General features: G+C 43.2%; 1 protein-coding gene across 1 annotated transcript in view; it reads right to left on the minus strand.

Moving 5' to 3' along the window:
- Positions 1-12,819: 12,819 nt before the first annotated feature.
- LOC143283728 (putative transporter YutK) overlaps positions 12,820-16,074 on the minus strand; it is a 28,360-nt gene continuing 25,105 nt past the window's right edge. Inside the window, exon 12 of the mRNA XM_076590008.1 lies at positions 12,820-15,981. Within this exon, the coding sequence (XP_076446123.1) occupies positions 15,959-15,981 (23 nt within the window). The 3' untranslated portion in view covers positions 12,820-15,958. The remainder of the gene's footprint in view (positions 15,982-16,074) is intronic.

Consider the following 16,074-nt stretch of genomic DNA (forward strand, 5'->3'; position numbering starts at 1 on the left):
CTGTCGTGTCCACCACACGTCACTCGCCTGCATGATGGATTCCCCCTTCATCCTCCACCCCATGGCCTCGCCCCATTTTCTCGAGGCAACACTCGGAATATATACAACCAAACTTAAAGGACAGTCACCCTTAGTGAGACAGACGTTTTCTGAGGACATAATCGCAACCTCAAATGACATGGAAAATCTTTGACATGTGTCTTCGTGAACTTGCATTTATTTTGGTGGTGTAGATAACGTGACGTCGCTTAATTAATGTTATACCATGAGTTAGCTCTGGTGATAGTCTAATAGTTTAAACTGAGCATGTTCTCGAAACCATGAGGTCGAATTTTTTGCTTCAGCATTACTTGTATTTCCACCCAGAATCTGAAAGGAAATATACAATACAATAAAATGGGTTAATGGATTTTTTTTTTCGCTTTTACAAAAGGCGTATTTATCGTTCTCTTTGATATCCAGTTGCTTTTTAGCACATTGATTATAATTAATATTCCGTGATGTACACTCATTTGAAACTCTTTAGTTTACTTCTTTGACTCAATCAGTAATTCTAAGATGAATGTCCCAATCCAATCCACAATGAACAAAAGTCGTACAACAGCATCAAAATCAAGGGCTGAAGCTGAAGCAAGCAAAATAGAGGTAAAGCGAAACACGAGGGCAGACAAAGGAAATTTCATGAACAGCCCAGCACAATAAGCAGTACACAGGTCTACGACACAGTTCTGCAACACCACCTGAAAGCTGTCAGTCAAGTGGTGGTGTGTGTCCATCGAGATCGATGATGACCGTCGTCGTCATCCAGCTGGGGGATGGGGGCAGGGTGGTGGTGGTGGGGGGGGGGGGGGTATGCTCATGAATCTATCCGTGAGTCAAGTATGGCAAAACTGAAAGACCTGTGAAGGACAAAGAACCATAGGCGAAAGAAAACCAGGTCAACTGGCAGATGGGAAACTTTGAAAAACTGCTGCTTAGACCCAAGCCACTTCAGCATCTTCTTCTTCTTTGTTCGTGGGCTGCAACTCCCACGTTCACTCGTATATACACGAGTGGGCTTTTACATGTATGACCGTTTTTACCCCGCCATGTAGGCAGCCGTACTCCGCTTTCGGGGGTGTGCATGCTGGGTATGTACTTGTTTCCATAACCCACCGAACGCTGACATGGATTACAGGATCTTTAACGTGCGTATTTGATCTTTTTGCTTGCGTGTACACACGAAGGGGGTTCAGGCACTAGCTGGTGTGCACATATGTTGACCTGGGGGATCGGAAAAATCTCCACCCTTTACCCACCAGGCGCCGTCACCGAGATTCGAACCCGGGACCCTCAGATTGAAAGTCCAACGCTTTAACCATTCGGCTATTGCGCCCGTCACTTCACCATCCATACATCCAGTCTGCTGAGACGGACCTCCCGACCAGCTGTAAAAGGCCTAGCAGAGAGGTAACCAGTAAAACAATACCACAAATCAGAAACGACGAAGCAGCAGGACCAGACAGCTTTCTTGCAGAAGCCTCGAGACAGAGGTAGACGCCACTGAAGAGCTGCTGTAACCACTGTTTTGGAAAGATTTAGGAAGTTTAGTTCAGTTCAGTTCAGTTACTCAAAAAGGCGTCACTGCGTTCGGAAATCCATGTACGCTACACCACATATGCTAAGCAGATACCTGACCAGCAGCATAACCCAACGCATTTAGTCAGGCCTTGAAAAGAAGAAAAAAAGTGCATAATGGATACATCATTTGATTAATGTATAAATGAATCCATAGATAAATAGAGAACGAAACACATAACTAAAAAGATAAATGAATAAATAAATACACAAACAGACACATAAACACACGGATAACATTAAAAAGAAAACAAAGAAGAAGAAGTACCATTGGACAAGAACGGAAGCAACTTTATCAAACTCCCAAAGAAAGGTGACTCCAGTAAATGCTTCAAATACAGGGTATTAGTATTAAGAGTCATGCACAAGGGACATTTCACCAAACAGTTCCAGGTCAAAACTGGTGTCAGGCAAGGACGCCCCCTGTCTTCATTCTTCTTCTTACTTGTCACTGATTGGATGTTGAAAACATCAACAGAAAAGAGACGAAACGGAGTCCGATAAAAACTACGGAGGCAGCTGAATTACCTGGTCTTTGCGGATGATCTTTCGTAGCAAATGCAGAATTAGACTTCATCACAAGTAGGCATCAACATACACAGGGACAAGACGAAGGACATGAGAATAGATAGTACCAGTACTAAGCCAGTCAGACTCAATGTGAGGCGCTTGAAAAAGTGTTATTCGTATATCTTGGAAACACCGTCAACAAGCAGGGCAGCACAAATGCACAAATGCAGATGACAAAGCAAGGATTGGCAAGGTCAGAACAGCCAGTATACAGCTGAAGAACACACACTTGAATCTCCAAAATGCTGTCAAAACAAACTAAAATCCGGCTTTTATAAGTGCTTCCATTCAACTATAAAACCTCGTCACTGGACTCTCTCAAACTTTGGTCTGATTCGCAAACCAGACTATTATCTAAATCATTACGGACTAGATATTGCCCTAATATCATGTGTATTTCTGTCAGTGATATGACAGATAAGCGTATAATATTCTCTGGCTAAGTTAACGACTTCCCTTTTACTAAGTCCACTTAGCATGTTTTTTGGGTTTTTTTTGTTGTTGTTGTTGTTTTTCTCAAAATGTCTACAATCACTAGTATGTATGACGGGACAATAAACAAAATTCCACACCGGACTACGGAGGTATCTTGTTGAAGGCCTATACCGTAGGAGGGGTGAAAAGCCTGGCCTGGGTATATAAGTAAGTATACCCCAAGGACGCGTGTGTAACATATACGTGGACCAATACGAGTCTGAAGAAAAAAAGTCCACAAATTACGCAGAAGAATAGAAAATACACATTACTGTGTTCTGACAGCGGAAACGGAGTACGGACTACTCGTCGACATTAAGATGGAGAGAGTGAGAGCAGAGGAGAGAAAAGTCAGAGACCGTGACCAACACACACACACACACACACACACACACACACACACACACACACACATTGCGAGAGTGAGCGAGCGACCGAGAGAGAGAGTGAGAGAGATAGAGACAGAGACAGACAGACAGCCAGAGAGAGAGAGAGAGAGAGAGAGAGAGAGAGAGGCAAAGACGGGATGAGAAAGAGACAGACAGACAGAGAAGTTACACAAAAGAATCTAACACTTCCCGATACCTCATTTTCCAGGACAGTTTCAAATACCAGCCACGGCAGCAACCTTGACCATACAAAACTGCCCTGACCAATGCTTGGCAGTGAAGAAAGAATCGTGTGTGTGACTAAGAGACATGGAGCGGTGTGGTATGTCCGATCATGCCCTCTCCAGTGGGAACGTGACACTGCCGGGTGGCCAGCTGTAGAAACCTGACACGGAGCACTGTAACTGACAGATAAAAAACCTGCTGTATTTCAGTCACCCAACGACTGTCATCTTCCTCCTCAAAGCGTTACACATAAATACCTAGAATTATATTATGGGAAGAAGTACTAGAACTTGTCAGCTGGTGTGATCAAAACAACTTAGAACTCAACGTATCAAAAACAAAAGAATTAATTTTAGATTTCAGGAAGACCAGATTAAAGACAAGCAAGTAGAGATCATCAGCGAATTTGAATTTCTCGGACTGATCATTTCCAACGATTTGATATGGGAGAAAAATACGGAAAAAATTGTTAAGAAAGCACAACAGCGCCTGTACTTTCTTCGGCGCCTCAAAAAGTTCGGAATCAGAAAAGAAATCATGGTTGATTTCTACCGAGCAGTCATTGAAAGCGTGTTAACCTTCGCCATTACTGTTTGGTACGGAAACATTTCCAAGGCAGAAGTCGCAGCCCTGAACAGAATCGTAAAAACTGCCACCAAGATCACCGGGGCTGATCTACCTTCTTTGGAAGACATATATTATAAGCGCACCGGAAAAGAATGTGAAAAGACATGAAAAGTCCTGGAATATCTATTCTGATGTCTTTTCAGATGTGTTTTCGCGTCTTTTAAGTAAGACACGAAAAGACGCGAAAAGATACGAAACACATCTGAAAAAACATGTGAAAAGACACTTTTCGTGTCATTTCGTGGTCTTTTCGCAATTTCACAAGTCTTTTCATAATGCTTTTTCGTGTCTTTTCCCGTCTTTTCGTGTCTTTTCGGCGTGTTTTCGAGTTTTATGACCCGCGTGCCCTACTAAAATGCTCTGATTCGAAAGACGATATGACTCAAAGACACGAAAGGTCAGAGTACATATTGTCGCGGATACAGAAAAGGACGCAAAAGACGACGAGTCACAAATACACCGGAAAAGAATGTGAAAAATCACATGATAAGTCCTGGAATATCTATGCTGATTGTCTTGTTCAGATGTCTTTTCCGTGTCGTTTTTAAGTAAGACACAAAAGACGCGAAAAGAAACGAAAAACACATCTGAACCTACTCAAAAAAGCAAAATCAATCAGCCAGGATGAATCATACCCAGCTTTTGAGATTTTCGAGATGCTCCCCTCTGGTCGACGCATGTGTGTGCACATAAGTGAAATAGTTTCAAGTGAATAGTTTCAAAATCACAAAACATGCGGACTAATCCATAAAAGCTTTTACCTCAATTACTGTCATATAAAAAAAACCTGGCGAGAACTGGGGTGGGGTGGTGGTAGGGGGAAGGGAGGAGGAGACTGGGAGATAGGCAAATGACTGACCTAAAGACATGAAGCCAACGTGCTGGTCAGTATACAAAGCGCAAAAGAAGAGAAACGAAAAGGGATTGTCAAACCGTTTACATGAAGATGTCAAGGAGGTATTGGGACTGTACTGGTGGGTGTGCAGGCACAAAACTACACAGGAAAATGTTACAAATACTTATTCACACGTGCACAAAACCAAAAAAACAAAAAAACAATAAAAAAATAAAATAAAATAAAAAAAGCAAATGCACATAGGCACAGATACAGTGAGGGAGACACATAGGCACAGATACAGTGACGGAGACACATAGGCACAGATACAGTGAGGGAGACACATAGGCACAGATACAGTGACGGAGACACATTGACACAGATACAGTGACGGAGACACATAGGCACAGATACAGTGACGGAGACACATTGGCACAGATACAGTGAGGGAGACAGTGAGGGAGACACATAGGCACAGATACAGTGACGGAGACACATTGGCACAGATACAGTGAGGGAGACACATAGGCACAGATACAGTGAGGGAGACACATAGGCACAGATACAGTGAGGGAGACACATTGACACAGTGAGGGAGACACATAGCACAGATACAGTGAGGGACGGAGACACATAGGCATAGATACAGTGAGGGAGACACATTGACATAGACACAGTGAGGGAGACACATTGACATAGATACAGTGAGGGAGACACATTGACATAGATACAGTGAGGGAGACACATTGACACAGATACAGTGAGGGTGACACATAGGCACAGATACAGTGACGGAGATACATAGGCACTGATACAGTGAGGGTGACACATAGGCACAGACACATTGAGGGAGACACATAGGCACAGACACAATGAGGGAGACAGTGAGGGAGACACATAGGCACAGATACAGTGAGGGAGACAGTGAGGGAGACACATAGGCATAGACACAGTGAGGGAGACACATAGGCACTGATACAGTGAGGGTGACACATAGGCACAGACACATTGAGGGAGACACATAGGCACAGATACAGTGACGGAGACACATAGGCATAGATACAGTGACGGAGACACATTGACACAGATACAGTGACGGAGACACATTGACACAGATACAGTGACGGAGATACATTGGCACAGATACAGTGACGGAGACACATCGGCACAGATACAGTGAGGGAGACACATTGACATAGATACAGTGAGGGAGACACATAGGCATAGATACAGTGAGGGAGACACATTGACATAGATACAGTGAGGGAAACACATAGGACAGGTACAGTGAGGGAGACACATAGGCACAGATACAGTGACGGAGACACATAGGCACAGATACAGTGACGGAGACACATAGACACAGTGAGGGAGACACATTGACACAGTGAGGGAGACACATAGGCACAGATACAGTGAGGGAGACACATTGACACAGTGAGGGAGACACATTGACACAGTGAGGGAGACACATTGACACAGTGAGGGAGACACATTGGCACAGATACAGTGAGGGAGACACATTGACACAGTGAGGGAGACACATTGACACAGTGAGGGAGACACATAGGCATAGATACAGTGAGGGAGACACATTGACACAGATACAGTGACGGAGATACATAGGCACTGATACAGTGACGGAGACACATTGACACAGTGACGGAGACACATTGACACAGATACAGTGAGGGAGACACATAGGCACAGATACAGTGAGGAAGACACATAGGCACAGATACAGTGAGGGAGACACATAGGCACAGATACAGTGAGGGAGACAGTGAGGGAGACAGTGAGGGAGACACACAGACATAGACACAGTGAGGGAGACACACAGACATAGACACAGTGAGGGAGACACACAGACATAGACACAGTGAGGGAGACACATTGACACAGTGAGGGAGACACATAAGCACAGATACAGTGAGGGAGACACATTGGCACAGATACAGTGACGGAGACACATAGGCACAGATACAGTGAGGGAGACACATAGGCACAGATACAGTGAGGGAGACAGTGAGGGAGACACATAGGCACAGATACAGTGAGGGAGACAGTGAGGAAGACACATAGGCACAGATACAGTGACGGAGACACATAGGCACAGATACAGTGACGGAGACACATAGGCACAGATACAGTGACGGAGACACACAGACATAGACACAGTGAGGGAGACACACAGACATAGACACAGTGAGGGAGACACATTGACACAGTGAGGGAGACACATAAGCACAGATACAGTGAGGGAGACACATAGGCACAGATACAGTGAGGGAGACACATAGGCACAGATACAGTGACGGAGACACATTGACACAGATACAGTGACGGAGACGGAGACACATTGACACAGATACAGTGACGGAGACACATTGACAGAGATACAGTGACGGAGATACATAGGCACAGATACAGTGAGGGAGACAGTGAGGGTGACACATAGGCACAGATACAGTGACGGAGATACATAGGCATAGATACAGTGACGGAGATACATAGGCACAGATACAGTGACGGAGACACACAGGCACAGACACAGTGACGGAGATACATAGGCACAGATACAGTGACGGAGATACATAGGCACAGATACAGTGACGGAGATACATAGGCACAGATACAGTGAGGGAGACACATTGACACAGTGAGGGAGACACATAGGCACAGATACAGTGACGGAGACACATAGGCAATGATACAGTGAGGGTGACACATAGGCACTGATACAGTGACGGAGATACATAGGCACTGATACAGTGAGGGTGACACATAGGCACTGATACAGTGAGGGTGACACATTGGCACTGATACAGTGAGGGTGACACATAGGCACAGACACAGTGAGGGAGACACATAGGCACAGTGAGGGAGACACATAGGCATAGATACAGTGACGGAGATACATAGGCACAGATACAGTGACGGAGACACACAGGCACAGATACAGTGACGGAGATACATAGGCACAGATACAGTGAAGGAGACACATAGGCACTGATACAGTGAAGGAGACACATTGACACAGATACAGTGAAGGAGACACATTGACACAGATACAGTGAGGGAGACACATAGGCACTGATACAGTGAGGGAGACACATTGACACAGATACAGTGAGGGTGACACATAGGCACAGATACAGTGAGGGAGACACATAGGCACAGATACAGTGAGGGAGATACATAGGCACAGTGAGGGAGACACATAGGCACAGATACAGTGAGGGAGACACATAGGCACAGTGAGGGAGACACATAGGGACAGATACAGTGAGGGAGACACATAGGCATAGATACAGTGAGGGAGACACATAGATACAGTGAGGGTGACACATAGGCACAGATACAGTGACGGAGACAGTAAGGGAGACACATAGGCACAGATACAGTGTGCGAGATACATTGGCACAGATACAGTGAGGGAGACACATAGGCACAGATACAGTGACGGAGATACATTGGCACAGATACAGTGACGGAGACACATTGACACAGATACAGTGTGCGAGATACATTGGCACAGATACAGTGAGGGAGACACATAGGCACAGATACAGTGAGGGAGACACATTGACACAGTAAGGGAGACACATTGACACAGTAACGGAGACACATTGATACAGTAAGGGAGACACATTGACACAGATACAGTGAGGGAGACACATTGACACAGATACAGTGAAGGAGACACATTGACACAGATACAGTGAAGGAGACACATAGACACAGATACAGTGACGGAGACACATAGGCACAGATACAGTGACGGAGACACACAGACATAGACACAGTGAGGGAGACACACAGACATAGACACAGTGAGGGAGACACATTGACACAGTGAGGGAGACACATAAGCACAGATACAGTGAGGGAGACACATTGACACAGATACAGTGAAGGAGACACATTGACACAGATACAGTGACGGAGACACATAGGCACAGATACAGTGAAGGAGACACATTGACACAGATACAGTGAAGGAGACACATTGACACAGATACAGTGAGGGAGACACATAGGCACAGATACAGTGAGGGAGACACATAGGGAGACACATAGGCACAGATACAGTGAGGGAGACACACAGACATTGACACAGTGAGGGAGACACATTGACACAGTGAGGGAGACACATTGACACAGTGAGGGAGACACATAGGCACAGATACAGTGAGGGAGACACATTGACACAGATACAGTGAGGGAGACACATTGACACAGTGAGGGAGACACATAGGCATAGATACAGTGAGGGAGACACATTGACACAGTGAGGGAGACACATTGATACAGTGAGGGAGACACATTGACACAGTGAGGGAGACACATTGATACAGTGAGGGAGACACATAGGCACAGATACAGTGAGGGAGACACATTGACACAGTGAGGGAGACACATTGACACAGTGAGGGAGACAGGCGGACAGCACAGATGGAGCAAAAGAGTTGCGCAAATAACTAAACAAAACCAAACAAAACCAAAACAGATATTGTATCAGTGAAGATTTTTATCACATGAAAATAAACCTGTAGGTAGTTTGACCAGTCAGTATATGCACGGATCTGTCAAAGAAGATAATCCAGTTACCTGGCTTCTGATCGTTCATTTCTTTTTTGTTTGCACACACACACACACACACACACACACACACACACACACACACACACACACACACACACACACACGCACACACGCATACAGTTTGTAATGAGTTGTTGTGAGAAACGTCGTGTTCATAAATTTTATGCCACCCTTGGTGGGGGATGTTTGATATGATTTGCATGACTTACCATGGGTCTGGTTGTTGTTATTGGTTACAGTCTTATTTTCCTGGTTTTAATCTTAATCGGTGCTTTTTATTTGTCATGTGGGATATAAAACACGAGTCATGTGAATGCACAATTCCTTAACTGATTAATAAGGATTAGTAAGGATGTATTGATCGATCGGTTGATTAATTGATCGATTCTCATAAAGTCCGTGTAACATTGAATTCAGACGGATCTGACAGTCCAGGGAAATCTGACAGCTATCCCTCCTTGGTCACCTCCGTTTTCATTTGATTGTGGCAGGGAGACAATTCATTAGTGTTTGCAGCAGCTTGCTCAATTGCAAGAGTTACGTCCCCAAGATACCGATTGCCCGAATGTGTCTCTTTCGCTGTTTGCCGTGTGGGCAATCCGACAAACTGCAGGTTCATGTTATATTCCATGTGTGTGTGTGTGTGTGTGTGTGTGTGTGTGTGTGTGTGCGTGCGTGTGTGTGTGTGTGTGTGTGTGTGTGTGTGTGTGTGAGTGTGCGTGCGTGCGTGCGTGCGTGTGTGTGTGTGTGTGTGTGTGTGTGTGTGTGTACTGGATACTCTTCGCAAATAGCCGTTCTGCTAATTCTAAGCGCAGTCACTTCCAGAAACGAGGCAACAGGCAGACTGACAGACCAGCAGACAGGACAGTCAGAGACAGACGGACATACAGTTGGTCGGACGAACAGACAGAGAGACAGGTAAACAGACAGGCTGAGAGACCGACGCACTAAATGTGAAGCCTATACGTCTTCCCTCTTTTCTTTATCCCACATCCATGTTATTTTATATCAAAACTGCACAGCAAGAAACACACCACCTTATGTTCTTTCTTCAGTGCTTCTGCTGCTGGTAGGTTTATTTGAGAATAGTAAGGAATAATTGTCTGTCACAGTCAGAGGAAAGTGCATCTACACACTGGAAACAAATGTCTTTACAAACTGAAGGATGGTCGTCTTCCTCTGTACATTTGTCTCTGTCTCACTCTCTGTCTCCACGTCTCTCTCTGTCTTGATCGAGTTCTCTGGGATGCAGTAAAATCGTTAGCTATCATGTGGTACATATCTCAAACTTTGTTTTTCCGTCAGATTCCCGTGGAGTTCATGTTGCCGGCCATGGTCATCAGTGCCCCCGCCACGTTCACTGTGTGCAAGCTGATAGTGCCCGAGACACGACAGACCCGAAAGGTCTCCTTCAGCGGGGATCTGCCGCCTGACATGTACGTCTTTTCTAATAGCGTAGTCTGTGCACGTTCGTGCTTCGGTTTGATATCTTTTATATATAATCCTGGACACAATCAACGCGTGGAGGTGCGCACACGCTCTTATATTCGTGTAAATTGTGTGTGTGTGTGTGTGTGTGTGTGTGTGTGCTCTTGCACTCACCTATACACATTCCCAACGAGAAATACTGTCGTTCTTCCGGTGCACTGTCGAATGCAGGTGGAGATCGTGTTGTTGAGCGAATGAATATAAACAGGAGACGGAAAACCAAGATTTCCTGAACGACACATGCAAGATCTGTGCGACAGTTATTCTGTGTCCTTTTTTCTGTGGGCATATCTCATATTCCTCCAAACACTCTCATTACTTCACTATTCAATTCGGGGCTCTGCGATGGCCACAAGAAGCCTGAATTATTTTCCATTTTCATTGTTCAGTGTTGCGAACAAGGCAGTTGTCTTTGAAATTCTAAAGCTTGTCAGAAAAAAAAAAAATGTTGCCACAGCAGGCCAAACGTATAGACGCATACTCCTGGGAGTTTATATTTTGACTTTCATCTACTAGAGTTCAAACAACATTGTTTGAGATGCACCTCTCACCAATGACGAGGCGTGGGATCATCAAGCGTTCCAAGGTATGCGGGATCCAGCCAAGTTAATGTGTGAAAAACGCTCCTCAGCGCCAAATACTTTAGACGCGGTGCTCTCAGTAACAGGCTTCGGTTCACGTCAAAACGATACAATGGACTTGTCCACTTTAAAACGCCTCCTTGAGAAACTGAATATACATTTAGTTACACAGTCGTTTCACATACCCATCTTGACTGTCTTTTAACACACACACACACACACACACACACACCCTCCCCCCTTCCCCCCTCCTCCACCCCTCCACACACAGTATCCTGGCTTTCAGAGACGATCCGACGTGATATCAGCCTACGCCCTGTGTGGGTTTTCTGGGCTGCTGTCTCTGTTCATCATGCTGGGCGTCATGGGCGTCCTCCTCCCCAGACGGCGGTCCTGGATGGTCAGCACGACCTTCCCACTGCTGGTGGCCGGCAACCTGGCCAACTTCATGGTCGGCTGTTTGGCAGGTCAGTGCTGCTCTGGCTTTGTGACTTACCTCAGTGCTGCCTTCATGGAATTCACCACCGGTAGGTGAATGACTGCAATATTTGTTTTATGAGGTTTTCCGTGGGTCAGAAAGTCTCTACTACTCAGTGACACCTAATTATGTTTAGGTATGCATAAGCATACATATATGTATGTACATGTAGACATATGCATGCATGTGTGTATATGTGCAACTGAATATGTATATGCATAAGGGTGTGTGTGTGTTTGGAGATGAGTGTGTGCATATGTGTGTGGGTGGGTGGGTGTGAGTGTGTGACTGTGTTCCCTTCATTATATTTTTATAATGATGATGATGGTGCATTGATTAGTATCATAATTAGTAGTAGTAATAGTAGTAGTAGTAGTATTTACCATTGCTATTATTGTTGTGTCGTACTGTGTTTGTTGTCACAAGGACAGATTGGAAGACTAGGCAATGCCTAAAATCTTTATCCTTGAGTAATAAAGTTTTTGAATCTTGAATCTTGACACGGTGACAAACAGTGTTCAAAAGGTAAAAACGAATCTTTCAGAATACAATGAAGAATGTGACTTTTTTGTTTTCGTGAACCTCCCCCCCCTCCCTTTTTTAACCGAAAAAAGCAACAAATTCTTTAAAAGGGAAATCTAGTATATACGAATGTATACGTGGATTCATCTGTTCAGCAATTGTTGACAGTTAAAGGGAAATAAGCTACTGTTTCCCCTGTCTTCTGGAGTGTTTGTGGATTGTTTGCACTCCTTTGACCTTATACTGAATAAATTCACTTCAGCTCTCTCTCTCCCTCTCCCTCTGTCTCTTATGTCAGTGAATACGCCAGTCATTTACATGTAACAGAATGGTCTGCACTGTGTGGGTTTAGCTTTGTAGAGTGATTGATATACACATGCTCTCACAAAGATAACAAACACAGGTGGATTGTCAGTTCATCATTTATTTCATCGTGAATTCATATTGTGTTCCAAAACAAAACCGGAGAAATCCCAGGAATGCGAAGATAACAAAATAACACAGAGAAAAGCAAACTGTAACATAATAATAAAACAAATACAAAATTCTTTTCTCAACTGTTTCAAGCAACGATTCCAACTCGTAACCATTTCCACAAAAACACTTCATCTTCTATTTATACAGGTTTTTGAAATGCACACTGTCTCAATGAAGCACTGTGACGTTTTTGACGAATACCAATTTGACGATTGCAGTATCCAATCCAAAATGTCAATTCCTCTTAATAAACTGTAAATGATAAATGATACGGAGATCAACTAGGGATACTGATAGAGAAATAAAATCTTAGGTTCTGCGCACTTGGGGAAATGACAAGTCTGATCTGATAATAGCTGACCAGTTTAAAAATATTCTCTTGAACTCTAGGTGTGGAAAGCGCACTCGGGTCCTTCCTATATTTTGCATGTTCTGTGTGTCGGGGGTTTGCTGACTGACCTCTAAAGAGATGCGGACGACACGGGGATGTGACTGACCCTCTCAGTTTTCTGTGAACAAGGATACCATTAACCGACATCCTTCATTTGTATCTCCTTGCCTCCGTGCAAAATATATACCCATAGTAATGACACGCGTACACAGTAGTCACTTGATTGATGAATTTTAAGTATATTGGTATTTGATTTTTTTTTTTTAATGATTCGCTTCAAGGACATCGCAACCCATGGTAGATCTTTAAATTTGTACGAACCAGTCTACAACGGGGTGACAAAGAAACGATCCATTCAATTTTTTTTTATGTTCATTCCAGTTAGTTCAGTGTCCACTTTAGGATATTTATATGCAGTAAACAAGTCGATGGTGTAGTTAGTATAACTGTATGCGTTCTGTCCAGAATTAGGTTTTTTTTTCTTTTAAAGTGTGAACAAGAAATACGAGGTCATGTCTTCTCACCAAACACAACCTACCTTCCAGCAAGTCAGTGGGAAGCGGTTTTTAGAATTTTCGGATTTCGGAACGAACCTTAACGAAATAAAACTGTTAATGTTACGGAAATGCGGCTTAATTCGGGAAGTTTACAACCTATTATTGGTATGACTGTGAAGATTTTTGTTCATACTATGTTTAAGCCAAATTTTGTATTGGCAGACAAAGTATTTCCAGAGAAAATGTTAATGTTAAAGTTTACCACGGACACCCTCCCCCCCCCCCCCCCCCCACACACACCGACAACCGAACACCGGATTATAACCTAGACTCACTTTGTTTACACAAGTGAGTCAAAAACGTCCAAGACATGGATGGTTACATATTCAATGTCAAAACACTGATTAAAACTGATCTGAGTAATAACATTTCTTGGCCATGTTAAGAGAATAATATTGTTCAGTCACCTGTTCTGTGTGGACAGATCGATCACCGTCGAGTCGTCCGAATATAATTACATGCATACAACTGAATTAAAGATAATTACCGACTAAAAGTTTAATTCCTTGAAGTTTTTTCTTCCTATCATACATACTCATAATTCTCGCACCTCAAAACCTACACTCAGCTCATCACTTTGAGTTCGGTTGTCTGCATTCAGAAACCGTTTCACTGTAAGTAAGAGTACTTTTTCTATCGCTATTTTCCATTGCCCATATTTCTGCTTCAAACTAGGGCTGAACTTAAAAAAATAAATAACATGACAAATACACTAAACAAGCTACAATCTAATTTACACAAAATATGTAGCATTATAATTACTGCTTCCGTTGCTTTATTAACTATGTCTTGACATGCTAAGTTAAAAATGAGTCTTGTTGAAAACTAAATACATAGGTACTAAAACACACTAACTATAGTTATTATTTCATTTTTATTCGACCATCTTTTATTTCTTGCCAAATACCCTTACGAAAAAACTCGTTTTATCCGTATTCACGTTTAAATGCAAATGACTTGCAGTAGTACACAAACTGGTCAGTTGCTTCCGTAAACCAACTGAGAGAGAACGAAGGAACGAACGAAATTGTTTTAATGAACTTTGGCCATGGGCCGCAATTCAAAACCAGGGAACTGGGGGTGGGCATGGGAAGGGGTATTGTAACACTTGAATAGATGACACAATATCATAATGTTCATGGAGTTGACATTAATTCTACTTAATTAGGTCTGAGTGTATGATTTCTCCTTTTGATCGCATGGAAAATAAATTCTGATACATGAAATTTCTCAGCTTGTTGTTTGATCGGAGAAGTGAACTAAGAGACATGTTTAAACAGTCTTGAAGAAATTTTGTCCGTAAATCATTATATACAGAACAAACAAACAACAAATGGTATTCATCTTCTAGTTCACCTTGGCAAAAAGGACAATGCTTCAAAACATCATTTTCAGTGTACCTATTAACATTGTTATTTAAAGGAAGCACATTAAATCGGGCCTGAGACAACGCCACTCTGAAACAATATTCATCAGCATTTGTTATGTATTTTTCTTTTTCAAATACAACTTTGAATGATCTGTAGCATGAATATCTGTCTCTATCACTAATAGTACGCGACCATTCTTGAATGAAGATATCTATAAGTCTTTGCTTGAAAGTAATAAGAAATCCTTTCACATCACCAACACCATGTTGCAACCACACAAAATTAAAACCTGTTGTACATAATACTTCTCTAACTTGAGAAGCCTAACACTGTTTTCCATTTAAATCTAATCCAAGCAACATCTGATAAGCCATGTAAGGCAATCTATTTTGATCCATCTGTAGTATTCTCAACCAGTACCTTATAACATTTAATAACGAGTTTATAGATAACGGATATCTACCAAGATCACCATAAACCACTTTGGTGTTTTCACTGGCACTCCCAAGAATCGCTTACATGCTAGAGAGACACACAGAGAGAGAGAGAGCTGCTGATGTCACTAACTGATATCGTGTGTGACAAAGAGTGTCTTGTTCCTTGGTCTTCATATATATAAGTTTGTCTTGACCTCAACAGGATGTTATTGTACCTTGTCGGGTACATGTTGCATCGACATGGCGGTGCACAAACAGTGCACATATCCACAGAAAACTTTCTGAGGGTGTCTTACACACTGGGCTGAGGGCAGTTCACTGGAGATCAGCCAGTAAACCTGCAAAACACAGATCATCATAATGTTGTAACGAGTGCGGCTGATTCACAGGAAATACACACACGCACACACACGTGTGTGTGTGTGTGTGTG

Source organism: Babylonia areolata, chromosome 7 (genome assembly GCF_041734735.1).
Source record: "Babylonia areolata isolate BAREFJ2019XMU chromosome 7, ASM4173473v1, whole genome shotgun sequence".
NCBI lineage: Eukaryota > Metazoa > Mollusca > Gastropoda > Neogastropoda > Buccinidae > Babylonia > Babylonia areolata.